Source organism: Myodes glareolus, chromosome 11 (assembly GCF_982192425.1).
Source record: "Myodes glareolus chromosome 11, mMyoGla1.1, whole genome shotgun sequence".
Classification (NCBI taxonomy): Eukaryota; Metazoa; Chordata; class Mammalia; order Rodentia; family Cricetidae; genus Myodes; species Myodes glareolus.
This window is the reverse complement of record NC_142036.1, coordinates 16,513,688-16,538,693: the sequence shown is the minus strand read 5'-3', so window position 1 is coordinate 16,538,693 and position 25,006 is coordinate 16,513,688. Positions and strand designations below refer to the sequence as shown.

At 43.8% G+C, this 25,006-nt stretch overlaps 1 protein-coding gene and 1 pseudogene across 6 annotated transcripts in view; one reads left to right on the top strand and one right to left on the bottom strand.

Moving 5' to 3' along the window:
• Positions 1-5,322: 5,322 nt before the first annotated feature.
• On the bottom strand, positions 5,323-7,035 carry LOC125398573 (crooked neck-like protein 1 pseudogene; annotated as a pseudogene).
• Positions 7,036-18,719: 11,684 nt separating this feature from the next.
• Wdr20 (WD repeat domain 20) overlaps positions 18,720-25,006 on the top strand; it is a 66,777-nt gene continuing 60,490 nt past the window's right edge. The window contains exon 1 of one of the 6 annotated variants that reach the window (XM_048431311.3): positions 18,720-19,167. In XM_048431311.3, the coding sequence (XP_048287268.1) occupies positions 18,919-19,167 (249 nt within the window). In that variant the 5' untranslated portion in view covers positions 18,720-18,918. The remainder of the gene's footprint in view (positions 19,168-25,006) is intronic. The other 5 variants (XM_048431312.3, XM_048431319.3, XM_048431308.3 and 2 more) reach the window with 5 other exon arrangements.

Here is a 25,006-nt window from a genome sequence, read left to right as displayed (position 1 = left end):
TAATGTTAACGTTAAGGCACTAAGTTTAGGGGCTGTTCCCATAGGAGGTAAGGTTTGGCAAATACACATAACTGCTACACACCAGGCTCTAGGCTACATACAAGATGCCAAATAAGAATGATGGGATTCCTTTTCTGTTTGTTTTGAGACAGTATTTTGTTTTTTGAGACAGGGTTTCTCTATAGCTTTGGAAGTTGTCCTGGAACTTGCTCTTGTAGCAGGCTGGCTTCGAACTCACAGAGATCTGCCTGCCTCCCGAGTGTTGGGATTAAAGGCGTGCGCCACCACCACCCAGCAAGACAGAGTTTCTTTGTATAGTCCTGTATGTCCTGGAACTCACTTTAGACCAGGGTGGCCTCAAACTCAGAGATCTGTCTGCCTCTGCTTTCTGAGTGCTGTGATTAAAGGCATGCGCCATCATGACCCTGTTGGTATTCCGGTTCTTAAGAAGCTTACAATTGACCGGGGAAGGTGGACACACATATGAAGTACCTATTAGAAATCCTAGTACGTGTGGATCAGTGGTTAAGAGAAATCACTGTTCTTCCAAAGGACCCAGGTTCCGTTCTCAGTATGTATGTCAGGTGGCTCACAACTGTTACATGTTTGTTACTCTAACTCCTGGAGATTCCCTGCCTTTGTTCTGGCCTACACAGACACTTGTACTCACACAACACATGTACACCCACAAATAAACAAGACAAAAGCTTACTAAGAGGGGCTGGAGAGATGGCTCAGAGGTTAAGAGCATTGCCTGCTCTTCCAAAGATCCTGAGTTCAATTCCCAGCAACCACATGGTGGCTCACAACCATCTGTAATGAGGTCTGGTGCCCTCTTCTGACCTGCAGGCATACACACAGACAGAATAGTGTATACATAATAAATAAATAAATATTTTTTTTAAAAAAAAGCTTACTAAGAAATCAATGTGAACTGGGTGGTGGCGGCACACGTCTTTAATTCCAGCCCTCAGGAGGCAGAGGCAGGTGGATCTCCGAGTTCTAGGCCAGCCTGGTCTACAGAGCAAGTTCCAGGATAGTCAGGGCTGTTACACAGAGAAACCTATCTTGAAAAACCAAAGGGGGAAAAAAAAGAAAAAAAGAAAGAAAGAAATCAATGTGACAAAATTCAGATTTGCAGTATAAGGGAAACTCTCTCAGAGAAAGCAGCCATTAAGTTGTAACCTGAGAAATGAAGATGAGTTGAATGAACAGGTGTCTGACACCTGTAATCTCAACACCTGGGAACTGGGAGCAGGTGAGCCAGGGGTTCAAGGCTAGCCTTAGCTATAGACGACCCCATTCAAAAAGCTAAATCATACCATGCTTCCTTCCCTAACACACACACAAAATCCCCCAAACTGACTAAAAGGAATACAGATTGAAGAACATACAAGCCGAGGTGGTTTTTAGAGTCAAGTCTTGCAGGATGAGTGGCATGTGACTGCCTCTGGTGAGGGGGAGGGAAGGAATCTGATTTATGCAGAGGCTGAAGGCACAGGTATGGCAGGTATGAGGAACTACAGCTGCCATGCTGGGTAAGAGAGCATGGAAAGGAAACACCAAGAGAATCAGGGGCAAAAACACAGTCTGGATGGAGGACGAGCAAGTAGGGATTCCAATCAGTGTATGTGCAGCATTTACTGTGGCTTCCGGTTCTCACGACCCCTTCGGGGACAGCAAGATTGAACAGTCCTTTTACAGGGGTAGTCTAAGACCATCAGAAAACATTATAATTCATAACAGTAGCAAAATTACAGTTAAGAAGTAGCAATGAGGGCTGGAGAGATGGCTCAGTGGTTAAGAGCATTGCCTGCTCTTCCAAAGGTCTTGAGTTCAATTCCCAGCAACCACATGGTGGCTCACAACCATCTTCAATAAGGTCTGGTGCCCTTTTCTGACCTGCAGGCATATACACAGATAGAATATTGTATTCATAATAAATAAATAAATAAATAAATAAATAAATATTTTTTAAAAAAAAGAAGTAGCAATGAAAATAATTTTCTGGTTGGGGGTCACCACGACATGAAAAACTGTATTAAAAGGTCACAGTATCAGGAAGGTTGAGAACCACTGGCTTTAGTAAACTGGCGGACTCTTTTTTATCATATTGTGTGTGTGTGTGCACACACACCTCAACAGGCATGGTGTGGGGCAAAGGACATCTTTGTGAGTCATTCTCCTTCACCTTTCCACAGACTCAGAGGATCAAATTCAGGTCACCGGGCTGCAGCACTGTGCACCAAGTGCTTCGACCTGCAGAACTATCTCACTGGCCCTGTGGTTCACAGTTGGTTTTCACACAGGGTGTCATGCAGCTGACGCTGACCTTGAACTCTTGATCCTTCTGGCCTCCCCTCCCAATTGGTTGGAGTGCAGGTGGGCACCACCACTCCTGGTTCATGTGCTGGGAAACAATTTTAGGGTTTTGTGCATGCTAGGCAAGCATTTTACTTACCGAGCTACATTCCCAGTCCTGTAATACATTTCTAAATGATCAAACACAGCTAACTTCTTGACAGAGTCCCAACTAACTTCCCAGAAATCTGTAGCAAGAGGTCTCTTAGGTTTGGTGGCTGCTTCTCAACTCCCTGGCTGCACTGATGAGGCTCTGCAGAGAATTACTGGAAACTTCTAATTATTTATCAGGAACACGTCAGTTTTTGCTGTGGAGGGGTGCTGGTAATTTTCTTTTGGGTACCGATTTTTGAAAGCAGGGCTCTGCACATAATTGGCAAGACTACCAGTGAGTCCCATCACTTCCCAGTCAATGTTTTGGTTTAGTCTCTGTCTGTATGTCTTTTTCTTCCTCCCTCTCCCTTTCCATCTCTTTCTCTGACAGGGTCTTTTTTTTTTTGTATAAACTTGATTTTAGTCTGACAGGGTCTTATATCAAAGCCCAGGCTGACTGGAATTCACTACTTAGCTCAATGGCTGGTCTCAAACTCACAATGATCCTCTTCACCTCTGCTGACAAAGTGTTGGTATTTCAGGCACTCACTCCCCTACCTCCCTGGATTTAAAAAATATTTAATTTAAAGTTGGGTATTGTGGAAGGGTACATAGTGAATTCCAGGACAGCCATGGTTATAGAGACTTTGTTTCAAATAATAACAATAGTAATATAAATTCATGTGTGTGCCTGAGTATATATGAGCACCGTGTGTTTGTGTGTGTGTGTGTGAGCCTGCAGAAGTCAGAAGAGGACTCAGTCCCTGGAACTGGAGTTACAGACAGTTCTAAGCCACCGCATGGGTGCTGGGAATTGAACCTGGGTCTTCTGCAGGAACAATAAACATTCTTACTCACTGGATCATCTCTCTAACAACTTTTCTTTCTTTTTTCTTTTTTCTTTTTTTTTTTTTTAGCTTTTTGAGACAGAGTTTCTCTTTAGTTTTGGAACCTGTCCTGGAACTTGCTCTGTAGACCAGGTTGGCCTCGTACTCACAGAGATCGACCTGCCTCTGCCTCCTGAGTGCTGGAATGAAAGGCATGAGCCACTACTGCCCGGCTAGCCTTGCTTTCTTGATCCATTCTGACTGCAATAAAATGGAATCCCAAACCAGTTTTAATTTAATTTGTATTTCTGCACTACAAAGGATGCTGGGTGTTTTTAGAAATATTTATTGGTGCAAGTGTGGTAGTATCAGCCTCTATCCCAGCTTCTTGAGGCGGAGGCAGAAGGATCACACTGGGTCCAGGAGTTCTGGGCTGTACTACATGCACTGTCTCGATCAGATACACAAGTTCAGCATCAATATGGAGACTTCCTCGGGAACCACCAGGTTGCCTAGGGAGGGGTGAACTGGCCCAGGTTAGAAATGGAGGAGGTCAAAACTCCCATGATGATCAGAAAAACATTTATTGGTCACCCATGTTTCTTCTTTGAGAACTGTTCATTAGCCCATTTATTGGTTGGCAATTTTGTGTTTAATTTTCTGCAGTTTTTTTTTTACACACTCTAGGCAGATATTTTGTTCCTAGCTAGATGATAATTTCTGAAGCACAGTTGGAAAGAATTTTTTCCTGTTTTGGAATATGATCATTTTGGTTACCGTTTCCATTGCTCTGCTGAGGCTTTTTGATTTCATGCAATTTTATTTGTCAGTTCTTTGGGGCTATTTCCTGTGCTACCAGAGAACGACTCAGAAAGGTTTTTGCCATACCTCTATTGCTGCTGTTTTCTGAGATACGGTCTGTGTAGCACTGGCTGGTGTAGAACTCACTATGTATACCAAGATCCTTATGAACTGGAGTCTTCACATGGGTGCTGTGGATTGAATGTGGGCCCTCTGGAAGAACAGCCAGTGCCCTTAACTGCTGAACCATTTCTCCAGCCCCTAGAGTTATCTTTTCTAAGACTGTAAAGAATGTCACTGGAATTTTTGGTGAGAATTGCACTGCATTCCTTTTGATAATATAGTGTTTTTTTTTCTTTTTGAGACAGGGTTTCTCTGTGTAATGGCCCTAACTGCCTTGGAACTAGCTCTTATAGACTAGGCTGGCCTCAAACTCACAGAGATCCACCTGCCTGCTGACTCCCAAGTGCTGGGATTAAAGGCATGCACCATCACTGCCTGGCGATAATATAGCCATTTTTATGATATTAATTCTGCTGATCCAGAAGTATGGAAGGTCTTTCCAATATCTAGTGTCTTCTATAATGCCTTTTTTCAGTGTTTTAAAGTTTTCATTGCGGAGGTATTTCATGTTTTTGGTTAAATTTATTTCTGTAACATGAGGGCCAGCTCGTTGGGGTTTCTGTCCCGCCCAGTACCCCAACAAGCCAGCAAAGCCCAAAGAAAATCACACACAAGACTCCATAAGGTTATAAACTGATTGGCTCATTAGGTCAGGCTTCTTGTTAACTCTTATAACTTATATTAACCCATTATTCTCATCTATGTTAGCCATAATGGCTCAGTACCTTTTCCAGTGTGACAGCTTACATGTTGCTTCTTCAGTGATCTGCGCAGGAGTGCCAGAGGGACCTTCCTCCTCCATAACCTTATTCTATTCTCTTTGCCCCGCCTCTACTTCCTGTCTGGTTGACCCGCCTATACTGCCTGCCTGGCCAATCAGCGTTTTATTAAAATATGATTGACAGAATACAGATAATTCTCCCGCACCATATTTCTAGGTATTTTATTTAATTTTTTTTAACTAAAAAAATTCCTTTACTTGTGGTTAATTTCCCATCCACATTTAACCCAAGAGTCTTTTTAAAAATAATCCAAAAGGTAACTATCAAAGATGCCAAACAAGTCCTTACTAGGTAACTATATGAAAACATTCAGAAGTCAAGTTCTAAACTATAATTTATATAAAGTCACAACATTTAAAAAGGTGAGAGTCACTCTCATCCATGTCCTTATCTGGATCCTGTTCGGCAGTCTGTTTTTCTTCTTGCTGTTTCTCCCAAAGCTTGGCCATTGCCAGAAGCTTGAGGTTAGGCTGGTTGGCAGCGCGGTCTGGAAAGACGCAATCATAACATTCTCCCCACCCGGCACACCGGACCCATCGTTGGCCTGGGCTTCTCTGGTGTGAGTTTGTCTGCTCTTTCCTTGTCTGGTACTGCTCCAAATTCATCTTCAAAACCTCGCCAGGATTCCAGCACCATAAGTCTCTCTTCCTCTTCTTCACAGTTTCTCATGGTTTTATTTGCCTTTTCATAAATCTGTCTGCATTTAGCCACGTTTCCTTCTTTCCCTGAGGATAACTCAACCTGAGCAAAACTGATCCGTACCTTGACATGCTGTGTTCGCCGAAGCAATTGTCCGTAAAGGTTCTTTCAGTTTCTTCCTGCTCAATCTCAGAATCAATATATGATTTCCAAAGTACCTCTGGCGTGTCTAAGCGTGGCTGGCTGATGACTAATTCACAGATTGTCTGAGCTCTATCAATATCACCAAAGTCTAATTCTGCAGACTTAATCCATGAGGAACAATTTTTAGGTCCAAATTCCAAGAACTTCTCATAAACCTTCTGACATCTGTCAAATTTTCGAAGCTGTAGTTCCAGTTCTATATAACCTTTGAATAACTTATTCTTTGGACATTTGCCTATGGAAGCCCCCAAAGCTCTTCTGGCAAATGGCAGATTTTTCTGTCGTATTTCAAACTGTGCACAGTATAATCACATTTTGGCAAATGTGAACTTTTTGTGAGGAATTAGTTTCAAAGATGCTTGATATACCTGTCTCCTCCCGCCGTATAGTCCTCTGTCTGCCCAGCCACATCATTCCTGTCTCCACCTCCCTACTTCTGGGATTAAAGGCATGGGATGCTAAATGCTGGGCTCACTTTTGTGTGAGCTTTGTTTCTCTTTCAGACAGACTCAATCTCCTATAGCCCAGGGTGGCCCTGAACTCACAGAGACCCCTCTGCCTCCCATGTCCTGGGATTAAAAGTGTATGCCACCACTCCCTGGCTTCTAGTGGATTAGTTCTACACAACGATTTTCAGGCAAACTTTATTTGTTACCTAGCCCAAAACAGACTATATTTTTTTTGTTGTTTTGTTTTTTGAGACAGTGTTTCTCTGTGTAATAGCCCTAGCTGTCCTGGAACTAGTTCTTGTAGACCAGGCTGGCCTCAAACTCACAGAGATCTGCCTGCCTTTGCCTCCCGAGTGATGGAATTAAAGGTGTGCGCTACCACCGCCTGGCGTAATCAATGTTCTTAGTCCTAGACGTATCTCCAGCTCTAGTTTTGAATTTTTGTTTTATTGAAATGGCTGGGTTGTTTTGAATTTTGTTTTTATTTATTTATTTATTTATTTATTGTGTGTACAATATTCTGTCTGTGTGTCTGCCTGCAGGCCAGAAGAGGGCCTCAGATTTCATTTCAGATGGTTGTGAGCCACCATGGTGGTTGCTGGGAATTGAACTCAGGACCTTTGGAAGAGCAAGCAATGCTCTTAACCACTGAGCCATCTCTCCAGCCCCCTTGAATTTTATTTATTGGTGTGTGTGCAAATGCAGGTGCCCACATGCCATGGGCACTTGTGGGAGTCACTTCTCACCTTCCACCATGGGCTCCGGGCCTTGAACTCATGCCCTCAGGCTTGCGGAACAACCGCTTTTATCCACTAAGACACCCTCACCAGTTCTTTTCAAGGCACTATTTATTTTGGTGTTTGTGTGTACATGAGTGGTAACTCCCATACCCCAAACAACTTTCTGGATAACGTCCTCATTTTCTCAGTGTAATCAATCTGCGGTAAGATGTTTATGGGGCAAAAATAAAGGAAAATATGGCCCATAATAGTGATTGTATAGAAATCACTGTTTTCTGTGCTCTGCATGTTATGACTTTGAGGGCGGTCCTGTACACTCCCCATGGGGTTTCACCTCCCCAGTGGTAGAAGTGCATGACAATTTAGTGTGCCCATGTCTACCTTCTGTAGTCTCCTTAAAACAAACACAGCTCTGAAAATAAACAAACAAACAAACCAAACAAATAAAAAAACTTACTGTGTGGTCCGGGCTGGCTTCAAACTCACGGTGATCCTCCTGTTTCAGCCTCTGAGTGCTGAGATTACAGGTGTGAGCCATCATATCCAGTTTTCTTTCCTATTTTCCTCATATTTTATTGATTTTTTTTGTGTGAAGCAAGTTGTCATTTTAATTTTACATGCTACTGTGTTATGTGAGGAAAATTTCATACAAACATTATATCTTTCTTGTTTTCAGAAAGAGGGTCTTGCTTAGGTCGCCCTGACTGGCCTGGAACTTGCTAGGATCCCCTTGCCTCTGGACGATAGGCATAGGCACTATGCTCAAACTGTGTCCTTTTTTGTTTTGTTTTGTTTTGTTTTAAAAGTTCAAGGACAGCATGATCTATGGAGTGAGTTCCCGGGCAGCCAGGGCTACACAAAGAAACCCTGTCTCAAAAACACAAAAACAACACAACTGTGGCTGGGCTGGGGAGACAGCTCAGTGGATAAAATAACTTGCTACCTGAGCCTGGCAATCTGAGTAGCACCTGTAATCTCAGCCCTGCTAAGGCGAGAGGAGAGGCTCATGGGCCAGAGGGCCTGAAGTACGCTGTGACAAGAGAGACCCAGCCTCATCAAGGTGGAAGGGTGAAAGTCGTCCTCTGACCGCCACATGAATGCTGTGATTGTACAGGCTTGCACGAGTGCATGTACTCACACACCTAAACACAAGTAACTAGTTGAGGGGATGTGGAAATGGCTCAGAAGATAAAGCATTTGCTATGTAAACATCTGGACCTGACTTTAATCATCAGTACCCATAAACAAGTCAGGCATAGCTGTGTGCCTGTAATCTCACCACTAAGGAAGCAGAGTCAGGGAGCTCTCTGGGGCTTGCCAACCAGCCAGTCTAGACCAGTCTGTAGACTCCAGGTTCAGTGAGAGATCCTGTCTTTGGCTGGCTCATTGGCCTATAACTCCAGCTCCTGGGGAATCCAACATCTCTGGTCTCTGGGTACCTGCAACTCCCAAACACATTTAATTGGTTTTATGAGCCAGGGTTTCTTTGTGTAGTCTTGACTGTCCTGGAACTCACTCTGTAAACCAGGTTGGTCTTGAACTTGGAGATCTGTTTGCCTCTGTCTCTCAAGTGCTTGGATTAAAGGTATGCCTAGTTTACATATATATAAGTTAAAATAAAATAAACCTTTTTGCTGTGCATAATGATGCATGCCTTTACTCCCAGCACTTGGGAGGCAGAGGCAATTATATATATTTGAAAATATAAATATGTGTTTATATATATATATATATATATAAAATACATACATATACACACATATTGTTTGTGGACATACCCACATATAGACACATGTAATTGTGAACAACAAAAATAAATTTGAAAAAGTTAGATGAAGAAGCAACTGAGGAAGACACTTGATGTCCACCTCTGGCCTCCACATGCACATAAATATGTGTACACACAGATGTATATCACACACACATACACAATATACACACACAAACATGTATACCACACACATGTACACAATACACACAATGTACACACACAAATATGCATACCACGCACTCACACACAAACATGTATATCACACACAAACATGCATACCACACACATACATACACACAACTTAAAAAATTAGTTGAGTCAGTCTGATTTGTTCTAGGCTACCTTAAAATCACAATCTTTCTGCCTCAATCTCCCAAGTGCTGAGATTACAGCTATGTACTACTGTGATGGTTACTCTCTCTCTTTTTTAAAAGATTTATTTATTTATTATGTATACAGTGCTCTGTCTGCACACCAGAAGAAGGCCTATCTCATGACAGATAATTGTGAGCCACCATGTAGTTACTGGAAGTTGAACTCAGGACCTCTGGAAGAGCAACCAGTGCTCCTAACCTCTGAGCCATCTCTCCAGCCCGTGATGGTTACTCTTAATTTTCATTTTGTCTGGATTAAGAGCTACTCAAAGAATTGGTGAAGCAGATTTCCTGGTTTGTCTGCCAGAATATTCCCAGAGAACTGGTAAGCAATGCCTTGAATATAGGCAGCATTATCCAATAGGCTGGGTCCAGATGGAATAAAAGTGGAAGAAGAGGGGTCTGGGGCTGTAGCTCAGTGGTGGAGCATTTGCCCAGCATGAACAAGTTACTTGGTTTGATCCCTAGCATCATCCACACACAAAGGTTTTCCAACATGGTAAGTAGTACACGGCAACAGGAGGATCAAGTTCAGGGTTCAAGTTCAAAGACATCATTGGATACTTAGCAAGCTGTAGGCTAGTCTGAACTCAAATCCTGCTGGAAAAAAGAAAAAGGAATAGGAGGAAGATGAGAAAGACAACGGACACAAATATGCAAGCGCCGCTCTTCCTGGACGAGGGCTTCTAGTTCAGTTGCTGTCCCCCGTGAACATCTCCAGCCATCCACACTCATATTAATGGCTCCCACACATCATCCAGGCCTTCACTAGGTTAAAGCTTGTAAAGCTAGCACTTGGGAGGCTGAGGTAGTTGAATTGCCATGAGCTGGAAGTCATATGGGACAACAGTAATAGCCTGTCTCAAAAATCCAAACCAAACCAAACCAAACCCCAGGCACAAGCCTTCATGAGATGGATGAACTATGATGTAAATGTACCTCTCAGCCTCTAAGATGACCTGCATTAAAGGTGTGGTTTACATTGTGACAGGAGGTACATTACACTTCTCTGTTTCTAAAGAACTTTAGAGTTTAATTCATACAAGCAGGTGCCTGGGGAACATGGATTGGGAAGAAAATAGATTTTAGGGTGTATGATAGTGGTGTAAGGAACAAGAAATTAGATGGGTTTGAATTTATTGCTATTGGTCCACTGAGCAGAGATTCTCATTAGTTTACAAAGAGAGGCGCTAAAAAGGCAGTGGAGGCATACGACTTTAATCCTAGAATTTGGGAGGCAGAGGCAGGCAGCTCTCCAAGGAGGCCAACTTGTGTCAAAAAACAAAACAACAAAACAAACAAAAAGAAAGGAAGAAAGAAGAAAAAGAAAGAAAGAAAGATGCTAAGAGCTTATCTGGTTGGCTTAGTATAGGGCAAAAGATGGCCTGCTGTAAGACCTGAACACGCTGGACATGCCTTGGTTTACTACTGATAAAGTGGTTTTTGTTTTGTTTTGTTTTGTTTTTAGAGACAGGGTTTTTCTGTGTAACAGCCCTAGCTGTCCTGGAACTAGCTCTTGGAGACCAGGCTGGCCTTGAATTCACAGAGATCCGCAGGCCTCTGCCTTCCCAATGCTGGGATTAAAGGAGTGCTCCACCACCGCACCATCTTCAGAGGTATTCTGAAGATCCAAAAACTGGAATGGTGGAGTGGATGTGTTGTGTAAAAGCTCCACAGTGGGAGGGTCCAGATGTGCCCTTCCTGATGCTTTAGGAAACAGATCTGTGGGGAGCATCAGGACCTGAGGAGCTGTTGCTGCTCTCATTCTGGCAGACCTTACAGTGAGAGCCACTTAAAACCTTGACACTTAAGTGCAATGGGCACACTGGAACCTGGTGTGGTGGGACCCAGTGGTAGTATTCTGTCACCAAAGACAAGGGGAACAGCAAAAGTCAAACAATGATTGAATATCTGACTCGTATAGACTTGCGATGTTGGCTAATTGATCATTGTGTTCCCACAAGTTAAACAGATAAGAAGCCTACTGAATTATTTGGTTTGTATTAAGCAGAAATTCCAGAGAACAAAAAAAATACCTTGGATCATAGAGGCAGAGGGCTACAGGCCCTCAAATAATTCTCAGTCTTGAGCCAGTTTGTGGATCCAAAATCCTATGAATAAAGGTGATGCCAGGTCCTATCAAGGACATTTCACTGTCTTGTCCTTCCCTAAAGGGACTTGTGGTCTTTTACCAGGGAGACTGTGTAATGAGGAAAGAGAATACTAGCTCTACACTGATGTTGAGTTAGGGAGGAGCCAAACAGCACTGTAGCCCTCAAAATTAGAGTCTTTTGGAGGTCACGTCACCAAAACCGAGTGTGTCCGGGGGACTGTGAACCCATCCTGCGGTCATTTCTTCAGTCCCAGAATGCCTAATTGGAACATTTATACTTAACATGCTCTCTAACCTCTAAAGTGAGGGCTATTATGGTGAAAAAACCAAATGGAAGCCATTAGGGTTACCTTTACTTGGAAAAAATGTGACCCCTAGACAATACTGTATTTCTGGTGGGATCAGAGTGACCAGTACTGCCATTAAGGGCTTGAAAGAAACAGAGTGGCAGTCCTAAGAGGCCTATTTAACTTTCCTATTTGAACTCTGCAGATCTTAGAAAATGCCACTTGATTACTGGAGACTTTGCCACATGGTGAACCCAATTTCAGTTCCTGTACCAGATGTGGTTTTCTTGCCTGGGTAGATTAACATGATATGCAACTACTGACCTGGCAAATGCCATTTTTTATATACTTGGCTATAAGGTTCACCAGAGGAGATTTGCTTTCAGCTGCCCAAGGTCAACAACACACCTTCACTGACCAACCTCAGACACAGGAACTTCTAGCTCTGTGTTATGCAGTTTCAGGGATCTTGATCTTCTTCTCTCCCACAAATTATCACACTGGTCCATTACACTGATGACATCATGCTAACTGGATCACATGAGTCAGTCAGCAGCTACTCCAGACCTTTTGGTAAAGTACTTGTGTGTAGGAGAATGGGAAATAAATTCAACTAACTTCCAAGGGTCCTCTCTCAGTGGAATTCCTAGGAGTCCAGTGCTGTAACAGCTGCTGAGGTTTCGCAGTTTGAGGTGGAGAATAAGTTGTTGCATCCAGCCCTTACATTAACTAGGAAAGAAGCACGGTAGCTAGTCTACTTGAGCTTTGGAGGCAGCATACTCCTCACTTGGGTATTATCGGCGAATCAATCCCACATCAGTTATGTTTTAAGGGGTTATTTATTTTGGGGGGTAAAACTTACATATACCATAAACCGTCAGGAAGGGAGCCAAGTCGCAGGAGCTGGGAGCAGGAGCCAGGAGCAAGCACCGGAACCAAGAGCCGGAACCAAAAGGGTCTGATCCGGATCTGTTTCTCTTTTTAAAAGAGAAATATACCACGCCCCAGTGGGCTGGTATTTTAGTAGCTATTGGCTGATGGAGCGGAAGTCGCTCCCCGCTGCACTGTGGGCTCGTATTTCAGTGACTATTGGTTGAGGCAGCGGAAGTTACTCCCACAACGGGGTATGTTACTTCTGTCCACATACTAGGTAACTTTGAAAAATGCTGGTTTTGAAATTTTTTTTATTATTTACTTTGTTGTGAGTACAGGTGCTCCTGTGCCATGATCTGAGTGTGGAGAGCAAAGGATAAATCTTGGGAGTAGATTCTCCTGCTAACTTCTGGGATTGGGACTCAAACTCAGGACAGCAGATCTGCCTCTATATACTTCTACCTGCTGAATCACCTCCCTGCTCCTCTCCCTTGCAGGGTTTGAGGAAGGCTCTGCTGTTACCTGTAGATAACTACTCTCCTTTTAAGAGGGAGTTCTTGGCCAGCCATTGAGACCTAAAAGTGGAAACTGAATCCTTGACAATGGGCCGTTAAATTACCATGTAACCAAAGCTGCCCATCATGAACTGGCTGCTATCCATCTGATCCACAAAGCCATAGAGTCAGACCTGAACATCAGTAAGCCATTATCAAAAGTTAGACGAGGCCCAAGAAACCCCTGAAGCCCCTGTGAGTTGCTCACGTTTCTTACTCCTGCATCCATTCCTTAGAGTGTGCCCTATGATCAGCTGACAGAGGGAGAGAAGGCTAGTGCCTGATTGTAGATCGTTGTGCATGTTCTGTGAACACTAATGGGAAATAAAGCAGTTGGAACACTATGCTCCATCTCTGGGGCATTCCTGAAGGACAGTGGTGAGGAAAATCCCCACAGTGGGTAGAACTTTTGTGGTGCATCTTGTTATACATTTTACTCAGAAGGAAAAATGGCCAGATATGTAATTATAGACAGATTGATGAGATTTAGTCAATGATTTGGGTGGCTGGGCATTATGATTGAAAAATTGGTGACAGAGTATGTGGACAGACCTCTCCAAATGGAAAAAAAGATGTGAAGATATTCGTGTTTTCATGTAAACTCTCCAAAAAGTGACCTCATCAGGAACAGCCTGTAATCAAGTAGATAAGATGACCTATTCTGTGGATAGCAGTCAATTATTTTCCCCAGCTATCCCTGTCATTGCCTAATGGGCTCATGAACAGGGTGGTCATGATGGCAGGAATGAAGTTTCTTCAAGGGCTTAGAAAAATGTACGAGGTAGTGGCTTGAATGAAAATGGTCTCTACAGGTTAATATTTTTGAATGCTTGTTTCCTCAGTTGGTGGAACTGTTTGGGAAGGATTAAGAGGTGTGACCTTGTTGGAGCAGGTGTGTCACTGGGTGTGGGCTTTGAGGTTTCAAAAGCCCACACTTCCCAGTTAGTGCCCGCTGCTACAGTGCCATGCCTGCCTTCGGCCATGCTCCCTGACATGACTGTCATACACGATAACCTTTGCAACTTTTTTTTTTATTTTATTATTTTTTTTTTACATAACCTTTGCAACTTTAAGCCTCAAATTAAAGGTTTTCTTTTTTAAGTTGTCTTGGTCATGGTAACAGAGAAGTAAGACAGACTTCTACTCAGGAAGGGGGAACCTGGTTGTGACTGGTGCTGAGCAATCTGCCAGCAGCGGAGGCCGAGCCCTGAGCTCAAAGATAGCATCATTCCCTCGGGTGGCAGTTGGTTACACTGTACCATTTCCATCTTGGAAGCAGCAGCACCCTGTCAAATATACCATGGGCTTATGAACTACTTCTCCACTGTAATGACACTCCAAACAGCTCACTTCCCAGCCGAAGAAGTGCAGCGGTGGGCTCACGATCATGGGCCTCACTGACCTTTTAATGCTCCCCATCCTCACCAGAAAGCAGCTGGCTTCACAGAATCACCTCCGTCTTGAGCCACAGCAGCTGCTGTCACTTGCACAGGAATCTCACAAGATCAGTGCCACCAACAGTGCTATTTTGGAAGTGGGGGGAGGGTGCACATTCCGGTCTGTAGGATATATAAGCCATTAATAATTGCTGATGGAGAGGACACTGTTCCATTGTGGATGGATGCCCTTAAGTTGTTTATGTTCTTCTTCTTTTTAAAAGATTTATTTATTTATTATGTATACAATGGTCTGCCTGTATGTGTCCCTGCAGACAGAAGTTGGCACCAGATCTTATTACCGGTGATTGTGAGCTATCATGTGGTTGCTGGGAATTGAACTCAGGACCTCTGGAAGAGCAGTCAATGCTCTTAACCACTGAGCCATCTTTCCAGCCCAGTTGTTTATGTTCTTGTAAGCTTTCACCTATGTTCCTAAAAGTGATCACAGTTAAACTCACTGGTTCCCAAGCTAGACTTGGGTGAAGCTCTTTGTCATCCTCAGTCAGACTCCTCAGGGAGCTCATGTATCACCCTGTGCCCGGATGGACATGAGAGCCAATGACAGATTTGGGAAGATCAGCTGCATGGCTCTGACTGTGAATAATAAGCCAGGCAAACTGAGCCATCTAAGGATGGAGCGAGCATGGGGATAATCCTGACATGGCCTTCTTTCCCTGTGTGCCACGGAATGGCATACCTCCTGCTCTGCCCCTGCTGTGGGTGAGAACACATGCAGCTGAGGTTGAGCTGTCTGGCCAGAGTGAACCTGTCTATACAGAAAGTGGAATTACAATGGGAAGCAGACAAGCACAGAGTGTCCTTCATATTGGCCCTTGACTTGGTGAGTAAACTGGACAACACGCCAGACTGAAGTACTGGCTTTTCATTTCTTCTTTTTTTCCTTTTTGTTTTTTAGATACAAGGTTTCTCTATATAACAGCTCTGGGTGTCTTGGAATTCGATTTGTAGACCAGGTGGGCCTCGAACCCACAGAGATCCACCTGCCTCTGCCTCCCAAGTGCTAGAATTATTTCCTTTAAAGGGGTCTAAAGTAGCCCAGGCTGGTTTCTCTACTGGCTAGTTACTGAGAATGTCCTTGAACCTCCTGCTCCCATTTCCCAAGTACTGGTATTTCAGGTATGTGCCACCTCGCTTGATTGGCTTTGAGTTCTTCACCCTCCTTTCTCAGCCTCTGGAAATGACAGGCATTCCAGGAGTATGTTACCATGTTTGGCCAAATAAAAAAAATACAGAATAAAGCCTTAACATAAGCATTAAGGCATACTGGTCTTACTGGTCTTAATTTTCTTTATTTTTTTTTTTATTTTGGGCCACCAACTATCTCCCAAATCATGACATGGAGACTTATTATTAGTTTTATTAGTTTTGAATGCTCAGCCTAGCTTAGGCTCGTTTCTGAGCGAGCTCTTTTAAGTTAACCTGTTTCTCTTTATCTACACTTTGCCTGCCTCAAGACTTTTTACCTTTTTTTTTTTTTGCCTCTTTTGTATCTCTCTTATTTATTTATTTACTTACTATGTATACAGTGGTCTGTCTGCATGTATGCCTACAGACTAGAGAGGGCACCAGGCACCAGAGCTCAGTATAGATGGTTGTGAGCCACTGTGGGGTTACTGGAAATTGAACTCAGGACCTCTGGAAGAGCAGTCAGTGCTCTTAACCTATGAGTCATCTCTCCAGTCCCTCTTTCTTTCCTTTTTAAAGACAGAGTTTTGCTATGTGGCCCTGAGTGGTCTGGGCGTCTTTGTGTAGACTAGGCTGGCCTTGCTATCTATTGCCCCTCTCTGCCAAGTGCTGTGACTAAGGCATTGACATCATGCCAGTGGTATATTGGTCTTATGGGCAACTGAATATTATGGTTGAAAGTAAACAATTTTTTTGGTTCAGTTTCTGCTTATTGAGGTTTTCCCTCCTAAAGTATATTTTCCGCTATTAACTAGAAAACCCAACCGAATACTTTTCAGATAATTGAGGCTGTTATTTATTCCTCAAGATGTCCATTATAAACATCTGTTTTTGGTTCAAAATAACATAGCTATGGGAGATTGGGATTGCTCACCGAATATACCCTAGTATTTTTAAGAATTCTGATCCATATTTGTATTTTAGAAAAAGACAAATAACAACAAAATGAAATTTAACGTGTATTCTAGAAATGTATTAAGGATTTTTAAAAAACGTTTTTACTATGCATACAGTGTCATGCCAGAAGAGGACACCAGATCTCATTACAGGCAAATGTGAGCCACCATGTGGGTGCTGGGAATTGAACTCAGGACCACTAGGAGAGCAGCAAGTGCTCTTAACCTCTGAGCCACCTCTCCAACCCCACAATGAGCATTTTAAATTGAGTGTGATGATCACACCTTTAATCCCAGCACTCAAATCCCAGCAGGTAGAATTTCCTATGGAGTTCCAGGACAGCTAGGGCTATTTAGAGAGATAGTCTTAGGCTGGGCAGTGATGGCACACACTTTTAATCCCAGCTTGGGAGGTAGAGGCAGGTGGATCTCTGTGAGTTCAAGGCCAGCCTGGTCTCCAAGAGCTAGTTCTAGACTGGCTTCAAAGCTACAGAGAAACTCTATCTCAGAAAACAAAACAAAACAAAAAAACAAAAAACAAACAAAAAACAACAACAAAAAGAGAGAGATAGAGACAGAGAGAGAGAGATACAGTCTCCCAAAAGAAAAATTAACTAATTAATTACATAACCAAATGGATTTTATTGTAGCGCTATCTTTTTGCCAGCATGTACAAACGCTACAAGGTGTTAGTGTCATGCATTTCTGCAGCACTGGCACAGTTTCTGTTGTTTATGCTCTTGCTTTCTACTACACAAAATGTTTATGATTTAAACTTCACAACCTTAGTTTGTCAGAGGAGCGGTTTTGAGACAAGGTTTCTCTGTAGTTTTGGAGTCTGTTCTAGAACTAGCTCTTGTAGACCAGGCTGGCTTTCAACTCATAGAGATCCCCCTGCTTCTGCCTCCCTAGTGCTGGGATTAAAGGTGTCCACCGCCACTGCCCGGCTGCTCCCCACTTTTTTAAAATGAATTTTTGTAAGTTGGAGCCTTGCTCCGTGGGCTAGGCTAGCCTCCAACATCTGGGCTCAGGCTTTTCTTCTTTCTGCAACTGCAAGTACCACTGGTTTGCTTCACTGATTTTCACTCTACAGACATGACTTTTCAGGAGTACTTCATTCTTCATGTAACAATTTTTTTCCATTCTAGAATTCTATTATAATGTTTATTACTTTAGAAGCATTCGTATTCCAGTGCACATACCCAGAAATCGATGCATCAAATGGTGCTTGTTTCATACAACTTTAATGTGCGAGCTTGTCCTTAGTATTTAACTTTAACTTCATATAACTTTATGGTTCTCCTAGCAAACAACTTTAAGTTCCACTCGAGGCTTTAAAAAATTAATTAGCTTTAACTGGTGGTGGTGGTGCACGACTTTAATCCTAGCTAGCACTCGGGAGGCAGAGGCAGGTGGATCGCTGTGAGTTCGAGGCCAGCCTGGTCTACAAGAACTAGTTCCAGGACAGGCTCCAAAACTACAGAGAAACCCTGTCTTGAAAAACAAAAACAAAAAAAAAACCAAAAAAATTAATTAGCTTTACCTTTATTACGCAGTATTAAGTACTAGGCAAGAATATCATGCACAGATTCAATGTCTAGGTCCCGCAGCTAAGGGCTGTGACCCTCGCCCTTTCCTCTAGAAGTGACGGAGTGTCGATGTTTGCACAGGAGACACAAGTGCTAACACGACCAACTTTCTCGAAAGTGCTCACCGGTCAGATTTCGGGTGAGGCTTGAAAACGCAAGTCCTGTACATTTATGCTCTTCCAACTCTGCTTTCAAACAAGTAGCAAACAAGCAGAAACAAAACCTTGGGGTGTAATAAAATCCAGTCCTTCTCTGTCTTCTGCGAAACTGCGTCGGGGAGGCGAAGAGGGGTTTGGGACCCGGCACCCACCCTAGATCCCGGGGGAGGGCGAGCACAGCTGGGATGCACAGGTCCAAACACCGGTCTTCCCCGCTCGTCTCTCTTACGGTCCACGGGACAACCAGCCGGCCGAGGTCAAGGCGGCGTCCTCTCTCAGTTTCTCCGGGTGAGGGTCCATTCAGCGAAGGTCAGAGCGCCCACAGACTCAACTCACCTTAGCAACGCCTAACTTGAGCGCGGCACACTCGCTCCCACAGGCACCGAGAGGGCGGCACCCAGGGGAGGAGCTTGCGCACGCCCCCCCCCCCGGGCGGAGCGCCCCAGGTGAGCACGCGTGCGCAGTGGGACCGTAAATCAGCCCTCCCCCTTCGCCTCGGCCCGCCTTCGAGGGGCGGGCTCGCGAATGGGCGGGGCCACGAGAAAGGGGGTGGGGAGTGGAGAACGAGCGGCCGAGGACGGCGCCTGCGCGGTGGGCGTGATCCGGGCACTTAGGGCAGGATGAACGCTGCTTTCCAAGATGGCGACGGAGGGAGGAGGGAAGGAGATGAACGAGATTAAGACCCAATTCACCACCCGGGAAGGTCTGTACAAGCTGCTGCCGCACTCGGAGTACAGCCGGCCCAACCGGGTGCCCTTCAACTCGCAGGGATCCAACCCTGTCCGCGTCTCCTTCGTAAACCTCAACGACCAGTCTGGCAACGGCGACCGCCTCTGCTTCAATGTGGGCCGGGAGCTCTACTTCTATATCTACAAGGGGGTCCGCAAGGTACCGACCCGAGCGTCACCGGGGGCACGCCGGCGGTGCGGGCCGAAGCCGGGAGCTGGGCGGTGACAGCGAGGCCGGGGTGACCGGTGGGGGCGGCCAGCGCTGGTACTTTTGAGTGGGCCGGTAACTCCGCCGGGGTACTCCGGAGTGAGGCGGGTGGCGGCGGCGGTGCCTCGAAGGGGAAGGGGTTCTGGAATTGGGGCCGGAGAGACCCTGGGAACAGCAGCTGGCTGCCTCCCCTGGTAGGGTCCATCAGGTTCCGACACTGCCGGGGAGCGGGCCTGAGTCCCCGGAAGAGGTGCGGCGGCCGTCTTAGGTGGCCTGGCTTCCCGGGAGGCTCGAGAGTCCTGCCCTGAGTGAGAGGACCGGGGCGCGAGGCGGCTCGGAAAGGTCCGTAAGGCGGAACCGGGACAGGGAGGCGGAGGACTTGGAGACTAGGTCAGAAAGGACCTGCTTGGCACGCAGGGCTACTCCACCTGCTGCCGCACTGACACTTCCTCGGAGCCTCTCCTCCCGGTGTCAACACTGTTTCCAAAATCCTTCCCGGGAGAACTGCTGTCATTGTCTTCGCCGAGGGAACCTTCTCCCGAAAGATTTTTGAAGAGGGTCATTCTGTCCCTTGTATTATGACAGGGCTTGAGTACTCGCACTTGGGAGGTGGCAATGATGTTTTCAATAGGCTAAGTTGCTTCAGAGGTGTTCTGTGTGAGCGTGTCTAGATTTATCTTGTCTGACGAGTCAGGCTATGCCCCAAACAGGGAGGGATGTGCCTTAAATGCTACTTTTAAGTAACCGGCCAAGAACTTAACAGTAATTCTGGGAGGAATGTCATCGTGTTTTAAAAAGTCTCGTTAAAAGCAGCAATTTATTGACGCTTTTCTTTCTGTCATTGGCAATGTATCTATGTTCTGAGAGTTGCTTGTTTTTAACTTTTGTCTGTTGAGTGAGGAATGAATGTACCCCATAGCACCTCGGATGGAATGTGACAAGGTGATGAAAGATTAACTTATAAATGTTCAGTTGGTGGGAAAATAAATTGTTCATATCGAAGAGTACACATTACCAAGGCTTAATATATCCAGAGGTTTTTTTCTTTTATGTTGTATTGTATGGTTATGAGAACAAGGAAGGAGATAATGGTATGCAAATGTTGCGTGTTGTTTCTTTAATCCAGGGTGAATCTTTGATTTGGGTTTAGTCAGTATACTACGGTGGTGGGTGGTTTTTGCAAGTAGTCGGTTAACTCTTCTTTCTTTTGGGATTGGAAAGTTGCGGTTTGTAGTGTAGGAGCTGAAGTTTTAGTGTTAACTTCCAACTTTATTATTGACTCATTGGTGACCTTGGATACTTTTGAAACTTTTCCTTTTATTCCTTTAAAAAAGAGAGGGTTTCAGTGCACATTATAATTCGTAATATAATAGCTATAATGGTCCTTAGAGTCCTGACACACACTCAGTAGATGTAAATTATAGAAACAAGCACTAAGAGTAATTGTCAAAAAAGAAGCTGCTATCTCAACATTCCTTCTTTGAATACCAGATTATTAAGGTTTTTCTCTGCAAATAATTTTAAAAGACTGTGTTATCTAAGCTTGTTTAGGGGCTGGGGAGGTGACTTAGAGATTAAGAACTTGCACTGATCTTACAGAGGACTCCAGTTTAGTTCCCAGAACCTGTGTCAGGCTATTCCCCAGTACCTGAAACTCCAGAACTTTTCAGAGTTCTGAGTACTCACTTAGAGCACACACACATAATTTTAAAAAAAATAAAATAAATCTTAGAAAAATTAGAATTAGATCCTACTGTGGTTGTGCACACCTACAATCTTAGCACTCAATTTGTGATTTTTGTGGCCATCCAGGACTATAGTTAGCACATTTGAGGCCAGCCTGGGGTACAGTTAACAAGTTTGAGGCAAACATGGGCTATATAGTGGGACCCTACCTAAAAAAAGAAAAAGAAAAAAAAATCCAAAACCAGGTGGGTGTTGTGGTGGTGGCACGCACCTTGACAGGACAGGTGGATCTTTTTGAGTTCAAGACCAGCCTGGCCTATGTAGGCCCATTTGGGCTACATAATTAGACCCTATCTCAAAACTAAAAACCAAATAATGATGATATAAAAATGCAACATGCTTCAAAGTTAAATTCACAGGGTCTGGAAGATTGATTCCTCAGTAGAAGTAAGAGTGCTTGGTGTTCTTCAGAGTCCAGATCCCAGCTCCCGCATCAGGCAGCTCACAGCTGCCTGTAATCACTGCTCCAGAATACTCAAAGCCCTCCTTCAGACTCCTTTGGGCACCTGCGTACATGTGGCATTCACATATATATGTATAGCTAAAGAATGAAAAAGTTTAAAAAGTGAAATTTATGCCACACGGTGGTGGCACACACCTTTAAACCCAGCCCTGGGAAGCAGAGACAGGCAGATCTCTGTGAGTCTGAGGTCAGCCTGTTGTACAGAGCGAGTTCATTGCTACTGAGAAACCTTGTCTTGAGAAACCAAAAAATAGAAAGAAAGAAAGAAAAAAAGAAAGAAAAAGAAATTTACTCGCATTAATGATTACTAATTTGGGTGTTGCTTCCTTTTCCCCATTTTTTGTGCTCCTCCCCGCCAGTGTTGGGTGTGGACAGAACCTCAGGGCCTCTGTCATTTGTTAGGTAAGTGCTCCCTTGCTACTTTAGGCATCCAGCCCTGAAAGTCTTTTTTGGATCATTCTTATGACAAACTTCATCTGGATCGAGTAGCTCTGGTTTGCATAGTAAGAAAAAGACCATTTGTTTAGAAGTATTAAAATGGTGTTCTAAGAGCTTAAAAACTACACTCAACTTTCTTGAAAACATGTCTGAAACACTGCCACACGCCTTTAATTATAGCGTTTGGGAGGCAGAGGCAGGTGAATATCTTAGTTTGAGGCCAGCCTGGTGTACAAAGTGAGTTCCAGGACAGCCAGGGCTACACAGAGAAACCCTGTCTCAAAAGAAAAAAAAAGTCTGAAATGCATAAGTTGCCTTTAACTGGGTGATTTGAGTGCTTTGATACTTTGTGTGTGTGTGTAAAATTTTATCTATCTTGAGATACATTTGTATTTTGTGACATATTTAAACTCATCTCTGTTGCAATTGAAGTTTTTCTTTCCATAAGTGAGTTTGTACTTATTGTCATTTCTGAATATAAGTGACTTTTTTGGTTTGGTGAGGTCTCAAATGGACCAGGCTGGCTTTGAACTTGTCAGGTAGCAGAGGATAATCTTGAACTCCTGATTCTCCTTTCCTTTATCTTTCAAGTTCTAGGCCGGGTGGTGGTGGCGCACACCTTTAATCCCAGCAGCTGGGAGGCAGAGGCAGGTGAATCTCTGTGAGTTTGAAGCTAGCCTGGTCTACAGAGCTAGTTCCAGGACAGGCCCCAAAGCTAGAGAGAAACTCTGTCTCGAAAAACCAAATAAATAAAATGTAAAAAAAAAAATTAAGTAAATCAAGTTCTAGGAATATAGATACCATAGGATGGTGGTGAGTTTTGGCTTTGATTTTAAAATAGAGCTGATAATTTGCCCTGTATAAGGAGGGTTGACACCTAGAGGCCACCCTTCACCTTATAACTATATAGTGAGACCCTATCTCAATAAAGCAAACAAAGTAGTCAATAGTCATCTTTAGTTAGGAAGTCAGAACTTACTTTTAGTAAATAGGTCTTTTACTGGCTGTTTTGACATGTTTTTGTTTTTGTTTTTTCTTCAAGAAATATAAGTTGTGTTTGTGTGTGAGAAAGAGAGAGCACGTGCAAGCTGGGACTCAAACCCAAGGGTCTCATAATACATATTAGGCAAGAACTCTTGCCTCTTGAGTCACATTCCTCAGCCCAAGACGGATGAAATTTTACCATTATTTAGATCACCTAGAAGCCCCAATTTGGTTGAGATTTACAACTAAATGAAACATATGTAGAACGGATAGTATTGAACCCAGAGTCTTAATGTGTCCTGGGCAAACACTACCACTGAACTGTCCGTTCCCTTTGCCCCCTGCCCCCAATTATTTTTTGAGATAGGGTCTCACTGCTTAGTCTAGGCTGACCTTGAATTCATGTTATGCTTGTACAGGTCCTGGGATTACAGGCATTCACAAGCTAAGTGTATGTGTAGCACAAATTCAAATTGGTTTTACCAATAAAAAACCCGGAATCAGATTTAGGGGTTAATGCTGAAAGATCAGAGAAGCGGAGCAGTCAAGCGCTTGTTCTTACCTCTATTGAATCCTCAGACCAAAGAGACAATCCTGTCCCTACAAATCCTCAGACTGAATGCTGCAAGCTCCTGTCTCCTCCCACCTTATATTCCTTTCTCCACCCAGCCATATTATTCCTGTCTCAACAACCCTAGTGCTGAGATTTAAGATGTGAGCCACCATTGTTTGACTCAGTTTCTCTTAGACTGATTCAATCTCTTATAGCCCAGGATGGCCTTGAACTCACAGAAATCTGTCTGCCTCTCCCTAGTGCTGCAATTAAAGGTGTGTGCCACCACTGTCTTGCCTCTATGGCTAATTAGTGTGGCTAGCTCCACACTCTGATCTTCAGGCAAGCTTTATTTGTTAGAGCACACACAAGCAATCACCACATGTATGTGTTCTCTTTCTTTAGAGGAATCATGGGGTCCTGAGAGACTGACGTTTTGGGGAAGTAGTCTAACACTGAGGAGTACAATATGGGCTCTTTTAAATGCTTAGAGGTCAGAGTCTAGCAGTAGATGATATAGGTATAGGTAATTTCATCTCCCTCAGAAAACCAAGGCTAGAGAGGAGATACATTTATTAGTGGTTTTCATTATAAGGAAACGGAAGCACATGTGAGCATAAAAAATTATTTTAGACAAATCACACTTTCTTTGTTTTTGTTTTCAGACAGAGTTTCTTTGTATAACAGCTCTGGCTGTTCTGGAACTTGCTTTTAGACCAGGTTGGGCCTAGAACTCACAGATATAAGCTTGCCTTTGCCTCCTGAGTGCTGGGATTAAAGGTGTGTGCTGGCCTGACTAATCAACCTTTTAAATCCATACTGTAGGCACTTCAGGATTTACCCAGTGTTGAGTTACACATTATCTTACTAGGGGTTTTCTTTTTCTTTCTTTATTTTTTTTAGATTTATTTATTAATTATGTATATATACAGTGTTCCGCCTGCATATATGCCTGCATTCCAGAAGAGGGCACCAGATATTGTTGTAGATGATTGTGAGCCATCATGTTGGTGCTGGGAATTGAATTTAGGTCCTCTGGAAGAGCAGCCAGTGCTCTTAACCTCTGAGCCATCTTTCCAGCCCTTACTTTTTCTTTTTTGATGTATGGTCTCACTGTGTAGCTTTGGTGGGCTTGGAACTCACAGAGAGATCTGGTTGCCTCTCCTCCCCACCCCCAGTTTTGGGTTTAAACATGCCAGGCCTTCACTGAATCTGTATCAGCCTTATGCGGGAGATGGAAACACCTTTGATTTCTTATGTTCTGAGATAAAGTTTGTGAACCTGTTTTGCTTAGTTGAAGACAGTAGGTTTTTTTTTTTGTTTCTTTTTTTTTATTTTTCGAGACAGGGTTTCTCTGTAGTTTTTGGTGCCTGTCCTGGAACTAGCTCTTGTAGACCAGGCTGGCCTCGAACTCACAGGGATTCGCCTGCCTCTGCCTCCCAAGTGCTGGGATTAAAGGCGTGCGCCACCACCGCCCGACAGTTGAAGACAGTATGAACATCAGTATTATACTGCACTAATCATTTCAACAGATTCGAGTGACTACCGTAATCCTAGTAATATTGAGCAGGATGCTATGAGAGATGAGAAAGACACCTCCCACGGAA